Source organism: Lynx rufus, unplaced genomic scaffold (assembly GCF_022079265.1).
Source record: "Lynx rufus isolate CCGP_SWC_20201006 ecotype Redwood Valley unplaced genomic scaffold, mLynRuf1.p SCAF_22, whole genome shotgun sequence".
NCBI lineage: Eukaryota > Metazoa > Chordata > Mammalia > Carnivora > Felidae > Lynx > Lynx rufus.
In genome coordinates this window covers 14,488,429-14,500,608 of record NW_025814837.1, presented here as the reverse complement: position 1 = coordinate 14,500,608, position 12,180 = coordinate 14,488,429, and the positions used below count along the sequence as shown (strand labels likewise).

Sequence of the window (12,180 nt, the reverse complement as noted above, 5' to 3'; positions counted from 1 at the left end):
TTAAAAGGTTTCACGTACAGTATTCCCATTCGGTACCGGCCATATTCCGAACTGGCTTTTGAAGGTATTTGAGGTAGCATTTTAAAGCATTATCTTTAATCTCCCATAGTAAAAATTATTCAGAAAACCTACAGGAGATTTTCATCTCTAGAAGGAGCATTTTTCAGAGAGGAAATTGTTACAGCACTGAACTGCCAAAAAGACAGCTGAAAAAATGGGTCATGCTTTCATCCCATTCTGGGACAGGAGCTGCCAAACGGATCACTGCTCATTTTTGTCCTCTTCTCGTAAACAAGCTGCGTTAACAAGTTACTTTAAAAAAGCATACTAATTTCCCCAGTGAATTACACAGGAAAGAATCCAGCGTTCCCTCCAGAGAACTCAAATAGTTGTTTGTTCTCAGAGCTCAGGTGTGGTAAAATAGCTGTGGGCTAAAAACGCACGCTGGCGATTGGCCAGTAGGCTGGAGCTCTCCATCCACTCCAGCCCTGATTTCTCACATTGGTGTGCAACTCAGAGCTTGCTTAATGGGGGGAAAAAAAAGGACTTGATTTTCAATTTCAATTTAATTACACAATCTATAGTGCCTAGTGGGAAGGATTTAGGGGCAAAGATTAATGCTCAACAGTGCTCCATTTCACATTCTTTTCTGATGAAGAACACTGTATTGATTATCCAAAATGAGTTTTCAAACTTGTTTTTTAAAAGCCAGATTCTGGGAGTAGCGGAGGGATTAAAGAAGGGGTGTGACTTCATTTCTTGGTTCTTTGCCAAAATTAGATAAATTAGAGGTGTGAGATGTCTCTTTGAGTTGTTTTGCCAGTGCGTTCTTGAGAGTGGAAAGCTTTTCTGTACTTGGGAGAAGAAAGAATAGAAATTCTATGGTAAAATTAGAAATACCAGCTGGCAGACACTGATTGAACAATACAACTATCTGTTTTGAGAATGACTGTATAACGAATATACTTAAGACTCTTCCTTATTATGGTCAGTCCAAAGAATTTCACTCTTATTGGGCCTGGAAATCATTGTGATTTCATCTGGCAACTAATCAGTGTTTCAGATTACAAGTAAATATTTGGTGTTCTATTTTGGTGTCTACATATTCTATCAGTTTAGCCACATGTAAAATGAAGGAAAATGTAGGAAATGTAAATCTGCCCATAAAAGGGGGCCTTAATATATTTCTTGATCAATTGCTCTAAATTGTTAACTTAATAAAATAAACAGGTCTCTTTATAAGAAAAACTATTCCCTGTGTGACTTAAATAAATAAAAATGGTAGCAATAAACCTTACCAGTTAACTGCTGTCAGCCTTACCAAACCACTTGAGCACATACAAATAATTGAAAATACAATGATCAAGAAATGAAGCTCGAAAAGCAAATAAACTATTTGAAACAGCTAACTGGTCTTGCCATTGCACAATGACAGCATTTTCAAGTATAAAGATGGCTGTTACTGTGAATCAACATTTCCAATTACATGAAAAGCAAAATGGTACCTGCTCAGCATTAAATTTTGCTGGCTGAACTTGCACAATAGTACATTAGCCAAATGAGTTAACTATTTTTAGAGCTTGATGAGCTACTGGGCATCTGGCACAGATTAGGTAAAGCTAGAACTTAATTTGGGTGGAATCACAACGGGGACTAGAATTGGAACTTATTTGGGAGGGCACTAGAAGCCTTTGGAAAATGTACCCTTGACTGGTATAAAAGTAGACTTACCACTCTTCTCCTTGGCAAGGGTGAGTCATAATTTATGCCAGAGGAGAACTACGAAAACCAAACCAAACAAAAGACATGGAGATTTGGGTTTGTGAATGGAGCCTGAGCAAACTGCTGTCTGCTTTCCTGGAGTCTGGTGGAACAGGAAGCCTTCAGAGATTGACAGCCCTCTTGGCCTATTTAAAGAGGAGGCGGGGTGGGGCAAGATAGGGTTTGGGAAGGCCTCCCTTGGTTTCAGGGGTGGCTTTATTCAACTCCCTAAAACAGTTAGAGGAGTGATTTCATTTACTAGTAAATGAAAAGTAACAAGATTGGATAAGAAAACAGGGACGCACCCAGGAAGACATTGGCTAATTGAGCTTAGAAATCAAAGACCATAATGGAAAGCAACTTGCATGTTTCTACTGCTAGGGGTTCTGTTCTTAACTGTTTGGGAGGGAGTGACTTTCAGCGGGGCAAATTAAAACTTGGGAAAATCACACAGGAGAGTCACTTTAGCTAAGGGAAAAGTAGATAAAAGTATCTATTTGCAGCCATGATATTATCAACGCAGAGGTCATGTTATGTTCAGAGGGAAGCTTACGAATCAGAATTCGCAGAGTCTCATTTCTCTACTGTTTCCTTTGGTGGATGTGCAGAGGGAAGGAATGAGATGGGGGACAAAGAAAGTACACGGTCATCCATGTATGACCAATTTGTTTGTTTTCAGAACCAAGAGCATGTGTATTGCTCATACCCAATAATTAGCAAAGCTTTTTTCCCTCATATTTACAAATGCTTGATTATTAACATCCAAAACATAATTCTCCATTATAATTTATGAGAAGTGAGGAAATACCTGGTTGGTGATATGTCCCCGGATTTGTTCTCTAGTCACTGAAAGAGAAAGCAAAAATAAATGTCACATTAAAGTGTGAAAAGGAATTAAATGCAGTAATGATCCTGCTCTATTCTCACTCAAAATTCCAAAGCAGTCATGGGCTCTCTGAGCAAACATTTGTCTTACAATATGGACTTTTACAATCACTCCCATAATTGGAATGAAAGAAAAAAAAAGCCAAATCCTACATAAACCACATGAGGCAAAGGTAATAGAAAACAGAGTGGAAATCCGGTAAGGGTGATACCAGAAGAATGTATTAAACTTTGGCGGAGAAGTGAAGAGATGAAAAGGACCGAATAAAAATTTGAACAACAGCCAGTCCAAGGTTTTCAAACAATGACAACCTGTTCAAGTATAATACTAACACTGAGCTCATGGAACCTTGAAGACTAGACAAGGACATCTAATGTGGCAGGTGGCAGAGGTGCTACTTTTAAAAACTTTTCCCTCACCTGTGAAGATAATAAAGACATTATTATACTTTGTTGTTACAGTACTGCAGAGAATAAAGTGAAAACCCACAGTTTATAAAAGTATCTTGGTCAGGACAAGAAAACAAAACACAGAGTAATGTATGAAAGGCAACAGGGAGTGTAAAGAATAAAGATGTTAAAATAATAAACCTCCAGGGTGCTTGGCTGGCCCAGTCAGGTAAGTGTCTGACTTTGGCTCAGGTCATAATCTTAGGGTTCGTGGGTTCAAGCCCTGCATTACGCTCGCTGCTGTCAGTGCAGAGCCTGCTTTGGATCCTCTATCCCCCTCTCTCTGCCCCTCCCCAGCTCATGCTCTCTCTCTCAAAATAAAGAAATAAACTTAAAAAATTAAAATAAATAAAATAATAAACCTCCATGTTGAAAACAACCTGAACGTGATCAGTGTTGTATATGTCTTAAATAAAAGGGAAGAAAAATCCTTAGTAATAATAAATAACAAACAACCATCAAGAAAGAGAGAAGAGGGGCACCTGGGTGGCTCAGTCAGTTAAGCATCTGACTTTGGCTTAGGTCATGATCTCGCGATTCATGAGTTCGAGTCCTGCGTGGGGCTCTATGCTGACAGCTCAGAGCCTGGAGCCTGCTTCAGCTTCTGTGTCTCCCTCTCTCTCTGCCCCTCCCCCACTCACACTCTGTCTCTTTCTGTCTCTCAAAGATGAATAAATGTGAAGAAAACTTAAAAAAAATAAAGAGAAGAAATTTTATGGCACTGTGGTATTCTGGGCTTGTGAACATCTTGGTAGGATACATACTTTATTAAACAGATTCTTTTAAAATTTTAATTAAGATAATTGTTCAGTCACTTGCATTTGCAGGAAATAAGGCAGACAGATCCTGTGTCCCTTTACCCAGTTTCCCCCAGTGGTGACATCTGGAAGAGCGATAGATAGCACAGTATCACAACCAAGATGCTGGCATTGAGGCAGTCAGGATAGAGCATTTCATTTTTTTTTTTTAAACGTTTATTTATTTTTGAGACAGAGAGAGACAGAGCATGAACAGGGGACGGGCAGAGAGAGAGGGAGACACAGAATGTGAAACAGGCTCCAGGCTCTGAGCTGTCAGCACAGAGCCCGACGCGGGGCTCGAACTCACGGACCGTGAGATCATGACCTGAGCCGAAGTCGGACGCTTAACCAACCGAGCCACCCAGGCGCCCCAGGATAGAGCATTTCAGACACCACAGAGATATTTCAAGGTGTCCTTTTATAGCCACACCTATTTCCTCCCACCTCCTCCCTCTTAGCCCCAGGCACTCACTAATCTGTTCTCCATTTCTATCGTTTTGCCATTTCAAGAATATTATATAAATGGAATCATACATTTTATAACCTTTCAGATAGGTTTTTCTCTCTCAGCAGGGTTCTCCAGAGATCCATGTTGCTGTGTGTATTCCTGTACATTCATTCCTTTTCACTGAGGAGTAGTATTCCATAGTATGGATGTACAAACATATGTCATGGATGTATGCATTTATTTATTTAAAATTTATTTTTTTAAAAATTCAAATTAGTTAACATACAGTGTAATCTTGGTTTCGGGAGTAGAACCCAGTGATTCATCACTTACATATAACACGCTGTGCTCATCCCAACAAGTGTCCTCCTTAATGCCCATCACCCACTTAGCCCATCCCCCTACTCATCTCCCCTCCTACAACCCCCAGTTTGCTCTCTGTATTTAAGAGTCTCTTATGGTTTGCCTCCCTCTCTGTTTTTATCTTTTTTTCCCTTCCCTACCCCTATGTTCACCTGTTGTGTTTCTTAAATTCCACATTATGAGTGAAATCATGAGAATTGTCTTTCTCTGCCTGACTTGTTTCACTTAGCGTAATACACTCTAGCTCTATCCATGTTGTTGCAAATGGTAAGATTTCATTCTTTTTGATAGCCAAGTAGGATTCCTGTGTGTGTGTGTGTGTGTGTGTGTGTGTGTGTGTGTGTACCACATCTTCTTTATCCGTTCACCAGTGGAGGAACATCAAAGTGTGTTTAACCATTCACGCATTGAAGGACATCTCGGTAGTTTCTAGCTATTATGAATAAAACTTCTATCAACATTTGTGTGCAGGTTTTTTGGTTAGTGCAAGTCCTTACTCCTCTGGGGTAAATGCCCAGGAGTGCAGTTGCTGGATTTTATGGTAGCTGCATGTTTAGTTGTTTAAGAAAACATGCCAGACTTTTTTTTTAAAGACATGTAATGAATAATCGATATTTACCAATCAATTAATTAACCAAAAATAAGTATATTTGAAAAGTTTACTAAGTGCTCTGTATCTGGCAAGGTGGTACATGAGATACAGTATAAGGAACATCCAAAATGGAATGATGGTGTTAAGAGTGGACTATTTAATCATGTCACTGTCACAAAATGCCAGGGGCCAATCTTGGAGTCCTTAGATAATAAGAACCAATTTCCTTCACTTTTTAATGGCATTGCCCAATAAGATATGGCTGATATGTGTTAATAGATTCTTTGTTGGATTATATGCCGAATGTTTAGAGAAGAGGCAACACGGTTTGTGAGAAAAGCTTGGCCTTTTGAATCAGATCATCAGTATTGCCAAGAAGAGGGAGGAGAACATCCATGCAGAAGGAACAGCATGTGCAAAGCCATGTGACAAGGGGGAGTTTAGGGGGTCCAAGGCCTGGAAAGGAAGCCAATAAGGCCAGAGTAGAGAAATAAGGGTCGGGGTGTGTGATGTCAGATGACGCTGGGCAGCTAGTGATGTAGATGCCTCGGGGAGATTTATGATCATTACAAGAGCAGTGGGAAGCCAGCCATTAAGGAAATTTGGGCCAGGTAGGGACATTGGAATTGCGGGGTCAAATCTGCATTTTTCAAAGACCACTCAACTCTTGGCTGCTGACTGCAGAATAGGCTGGCGGGGATACTGGGGATGGCAGCCGCACTACAAAATCTTAGTTTTGTTTCCTTAGGAACGAAGGGAAATCTGAAGGAATTTGAGAGAAGAATGAGAGCCCAAACAATCAGATCATCTTCGTGTAATAATAGAGCGGCCCACTGGACTCCAGCAAATGGAGAGACAACAACCTCCTATCTAATTAGAGCCCTCCCATTTACTAGATGTTTGATTTGGGGCCCATTAACTGATGCCCTGCCTGTCTGGCCATCTGTAACAAAGAGTTCATAATACCTACCCCTTTCCAGATTTGTGAGGACTAAAATAAATTTTGCAGGCAAAGGATAAGTGAAGGGCATTCGAAGGGCATTCCCAGGACCGTGACAGGAAGAACAGTCTCAGAGGCAAGAAGAGGGTATATCTGGATGACTCTCGAGGTGTTCTGAGTAGCTAATGGAGTGAAAACATATAGCACAGCAGGTGGGAAGTATAGAGCGTGGGAGGAGGGTAAGAGAACAGCCATGGGATGTTGTTGGCACGACGTGAGGCTGAGAAGGGGTGTTCAGGCTGTGGGATGCCAGCAGACGCTTTTCAGCAGGGGGTGAGGAGACCAAAGCTGTGCTTGAGAAAGATGGTTTTGGTGGTGGTGTGGAGGATGGGGTGACGGTGAGGGGCAGACAGGTGGCAGAGAGAGCAACAGGCATGCCCAGTGTGCAGGCAGGAGTGATGAGGGTCTCAGCCTGGGAGGGAGAACAGAGATGGAGGGATGCCTGGAGTTGGTGGCCTTTCTGAGGTGGATTCTGGAGACTGACTGGATGTGGGAGTATGGGAGCAGGGAGCAAGAGCATCCCTAGGTTTTCAGCTAGGGGAGCTGGTGGATAATGGTACTACCAAACATACAGTGGGAAAAGGAACAGAATGTAAAGAGAAGTTTATAAAAGGAGCCCTCTGGGCTTGTCCCCATGATTAAAGTGAAGATATCTGTATGTTATGACAACTGACATGGCAATTATGGTAAACAGAATAACGCCCCCCCCCCAAATGTCCACATCCTAATCTCTGAAACCTGTGAATATGGTACCTTCCATGGCAAAGGGTCTTTGCAGATATGATTAAGTTCAGGGTCTTGAGATGGGAAGATTATCTGGGATTATTGGGATGCACCCAATATAATCACAAGGGTTGTTCTAAGAGAGAGGACGGAGAATCAAAGGGAGAGGGAAGGGGAGGCAGGGGCTGGAGTGGTGCAGTGAGGAAACGGGCCACGAGCCAGGAATGTGGGCAGCCTCCAGACCGGGCAAAGGGAAGGAAGTGGATTCTCCCCTCGAGCCGCCTGAAGGTATGCAGTCTTGCCGTACTTTTCTTCTGGTCTAGTGAAACCATTTTGGAGCGTCTGACTTCCAGAAGTTTAAGAGTAATACATCTGTGAAAGCCCCAGCTACAGCTACATGTAGGAACCCAAGACACAAACCTGGGCTGTGTCGTGGGATGACAAGACAGGCTGGGCACAAGTCTCCTTGGCAAAGGGTCGGACTGAGTCCAGGATTTGTGTCATCTGTCCGAATGAGGAAGAGGCAGGGGACTGTTGGTGGGAGAAAGTGGCCAGGCCGTGTCCAGTTCAGACAACAAGGCAGGTGCTATGCTGGGAGATTGAGGGGTAAGGCAAGGGCTGATTCAGATGATAACAGGGCAGGCTTCTAGTTACTGAGGTCATTTAGTCGGCTGAGGATCACAGGGGCTCAGAAGCCAGACATTTCTGTGAGTTACAGTTATTTAAATGTAAGAAAAATCATCTTCTCCCTTGAGCTATTAAAACTCTAATGAATTAAAATATATAATTATTTTGTGGCCCTGGTGATTATGATTGCGGCTAATGATAATTTTTTTTCTCTTGCTTACGGATAGTCTTAGGCTGGTGGAGATGTAAATGTTCTCCGGCCAAGGCAAGAAAAAAGGAGGGAATCCCACTTAAGGAAAACCTAGGTCATTCCCAAGTTTATTCAAATCATATCTGAAAAAGAGGAATGGAATTTAGGGGATAAATTGTAACTGCCTAAGCTTTTGCTAATAAAAGATTAAGAAGTATGTGGTTTAGCATCTTTTAATTATTTTTTCTAGCATCTTGAATATACAATGTTTGAAATCTCTGGTTGGATCAACATTATTTTGCTCAGAGGTTTGTGGACTTTGCATACTGATTCTTTCCTGTTTCCAACTACATTTGCTTTTAGGCTATTTTTATTCACTTTAAAGGAATTTTAATAACTTTCTGTTGACAGCATGGACAGCTGGTCTTGAGAATTAAAGAAAATTCACTTGCTGACTGAGGAAGGAAGTGACATCAATGAGCTTCTAAAGTCAGCCCAGAGGGGGAAATTGGTTTGTGAGAGAGTGGCCTTTCATTGCACTGTATTTATCGAGCGATGCCTTGAGATGCAAATTGCTGTATCAATCAAACCTATGGTGCCTACCTCCAACCAACTTAGTGCAAACTGAAGGAACAATGCCCTGAAACACTGAGAGGAAAAAGGATGAGGGGTGCAGGAACCTAGGGGCTAAGTGAATTACAGGAGCTCATGATCCCCTCTCCCTGGGCCGATACTTCCTTCCCTGTCAAGCCTCAGTTTCTTTGTCTAGAAAATGAGTTTGATGTAATCTGTTGGTTGAAGTCAGTCTGCTTCTGTGACAAATGCCTACTAAGACCATGTACCAATATATATAGTGTAGACATGTTATCTCTCCACTTTGTCCCAAAGAGTGCTATTAACTGCTTTGTTTTTACCCCCCACTGAGAACTATCTGGAAAGACGGATCGTCAGGTAGTCATATTACAGCTACTACCTTGATCTCTTGACACTTGAAAAATCAGTACTCATTGTTTATAATTCTACTTCAGAAAAAGGCAGGCGGCACCCAATCAGGGCTTTCAATAACAATGACAATGGTGATAACAGTTTAATTGTCATAATAATGAACGACTTAATTCTGCACCACCATCAGAGAATTTCCCTCTGGAGCTGCAGTAATCCATTTTTCAAAGATCCACTTGTGGATCCACTTGTGGCGCAAGTGGATTGCGTGTGTATGCGTGGGCTGTGTCAATGTGGGCACACATACGTGTATACACGCACACCTGTATGAGAGGCAGAAAAGTACCCAGATACCTTTTCTGGTATAAGCCGAAACATTAGATTGCTATTACTTACTCCTTAGTTCATTTTAGAAAGTGTCTGACATGGCTAGAGTGAGGGCTCCATAACAGTTAAATAATTTGAGTCTGAGTTGACAATCTAGTATCAAAGTGAATTTAATTCAGCCTAAGAGATGAATGCATTAATGTTGGTTTCCTCTCCTTGTCTCTAAATATATTTGGGGTACTCAATTACATTTTCACATTTTATGAGTTAAAGATATAATTTGAACTACTCAAAAAATGTTGGGTAAGTCAAGAATGGATGAGCCCTCAACAGCCACAGGCTTCAGACCAAAGGATTTTCAGATTATCCCCAAACCTGGAGATGCTTTGACTCTAGCAAAATTCATTCATTTGATCCTATAGCAATATTTTAATGAGCATCTATTCTGGACAATATGTTTGTGTGCTGGAGACACAGAAGTAAAGCAGGGGAAACAAGATGACCAAACAAAAAGGCAACACCATGAAATCATGAGGCTGTAAGGGATTATTAGTAAAGTGTATAAGCACTCAGATCAGAAGGTATTTAAATCTTGATACCGTAGAAATGGGGATGGATTCGCTTTCAGACTTTTCAGGTCTTGGCTTTGTCTTTCTGGTCCAGCTGTACCGTATTTAGCATATAACTTCACTACTCTGGTCTTTGCTTTGTCTTTGGTGCATAATGACAATGTTTTAAGTACAGATGGTTTCTAAGTTTGTTTCTAGTTACTTAAATTCTTTGGCCCTAGAAAGAATGAGGGAGATCGAACATTCCCATAGAAGTGGCACAAATAAAAAGAGAAGAGGTGGGGCTCCTGGGTGGCTCAGTCGGTTAAGCATCTGACTCTTGGTTTCGGCTCAGGTCATGATCTCTCGATTTGTGAGTTTAAGCCCTGCATCGGGCTCTGCACTGACAGTGCAGAGCCTGCTTGGGATTCTCTCTCTCTCTCCCTCTCTCTCTCTGCCCCTCCCCTGCTCGTGCTCTCCCTCTCAAAATAAATAAACTTTAAAAAAAAGAGAAGAGGTAATGTTTGGAGGGAAAAACTGGGAATGCCTCATAGGGCAATAGCATTTGATCTGGGTAGGTTAGTAGCAGAAGCAGATTGGGGGAAAGGTATTTCACACAGAAGGAAGAACGTGAACAAAAACACAGAACTAGGAGGTGCATGGGGCATGTACAGAGAGTAGCAAATAGTTGCACTTGACTTCAGAGGAGTCTATATGTATATTAGTGAGTAATAAGAGGCAAGGCAAAACCTGTATGATAAACCAGTACCATGGAGGGCCCTAAATACTTAGGGAGAAATTTTGACATTTGTTTGCTAAGGGAGCTCAAGAAGTTTTTTGAGCCAGAAATTGGTCAAACCTGTTTAAAGATTAATCTAACAGTGCTTTGGCTGGAGGAGGGGGGGACACAGACAAGAATAGAAGTAGAAGGTGACTTACTGGGTGAGTGGAGCAGCCTTAACAATTCAGATGGGGGCTCTGGGGCAGTGGGAGAGTGGAAAGAAAGGAATTAAAGACGGCCAAGATCTTTTTTCTATTCTTGTTTTGTGTGTATTTTTTTATTTTCAATTTTTTTATTCAAGTATAACTAGCACATAGTGTTATGCTGGTTTCAGGTCTACACTGATAATGATTCAACAATTCTGTACACTAGTCAGTTTTCAGAGATGGCCAAGATCTTAAGTTTAGCTCCTTGGGAGAAGACGTGCTTCATGCAAAGGTGGAAATAAGGACATCGAGCCAGTTTAAAGCAGTAAATTTGGTGAGTAACGGTGGAGGTGGGATCATCAGCTCAGTTCCTCATCGGTTAAGTTTAAAATACCAGTAAGACATTCTAGAGGATGAAGAAAGTGAGCTCAGGAAAGAGGTCAGTATCAGGCAATCTTCTGTAGAGAGATGACAGGGAGAGCTCAGGACGCAAGACTCATTTTACAAGCAGAGAGAGGGAAACAAACACCAAATCAGAACTTTGGGAAACACTGTATCTTATTTATATTAAAAAAATTTTTGTTTACATTTATTTATTTTTGATAGACAGAGAGAGACAGAGCACAAGTAGGGGAGGGGCAGGGAGAGAAGGAGACACAGAATCGGAAGCAGGCTCCAGGGTCTGAGCTGTCAGCACAGAGCCCAACACGGGGCTCGAACCCACAAACCGCAGGATCGTGACGTGAGCCGAAGTCAGACGCTCAACCGACTCAGCCACCCAGGAGCCCCTGTAACTTATTTATATTTGAATGATTTGTGCCTCCTCGGGTAATGGAATTCAAAGTTTACATCGTTCACAATGAACACGAAGAGACGCCATCTCTAAGCTAAACTAAGGTAAGCCAAAAGAAGGATTTACTATCAGGCACTAGCAAGTTAGAAGTCTGGTTTCAGAGCTTATATCCACTGGTCCTGGATGTGAGTCAAAGGCTACGAATTCTGACACTAGTCCAACGTGTGTTTTTTCTTTTTTTTTTTTTTTAAACTTTTTTTTTCAACGTTTATTTATTTTTGGGGGACACAGAGAGACAGAGCATGAACGGGGGAGGGGCAGAGAGAGAGGGAGACACAGAATCGGAAACAGGCTCCAGGCTCTGAGCCATCAGCCCAGAGCCTGACGCGGGGCTCGAACTCACGGACCGTGAGATCGTGACCTGGCTGAAGTCGGACGCCCAACCGACTGCGCCACCCAGGCGCCCCACGTGTGTTTTTTCTTTAACACACTAAACAATTAACTCAGTTCTCCATGGATGCTGCCTGGGTATCCCACAAATTTAACTCAGTCTGGACACTATCTACCTGGAAAGAGTGACAAATCCCACAGATTAAGGGCTCAGCCCTAAACAACTGCCCCCCAACCCCCACTTCAGATGCCAGTTGCTAGTCTACGCAGTCTTCTGTGCTTCTGTCTGACCAGCTATAGACGCAAAGTGCCAACACCCCCACCTCGGGTTTGATTACTTTGCTGGAGAGGTTCACAGAACTAAGAAATATTTTACTCACTGGATTACTGGATTACTGGCTTACTATAAAGGGA

The 12,180-nt window shown here is 42.0% G+C and overlaps 1 protein-coding gene across 1 annotated transcript in view; it reads right to left on the bottom strand.

The window, feature by feature from the left end:
- Positions 1-12,180, bottom strand: part of CHST9 (carbohydrate sulfotransferase 9) — a 210,823-nt gene that overhangs the window by 24,589 nt on the left and 174,054 nt on the right. Inside the window, exon 5 of the mRNA XM_047087087.1 lies at positions 2,570-2,607. Within this exon, the coding sequence (XP_046943043.1) occupies positions 2,570-2,607 (38 nt within the window). The remainder of the gene's footprint in view (positions 1-2,569; positions 2,608-12,180) is intronic.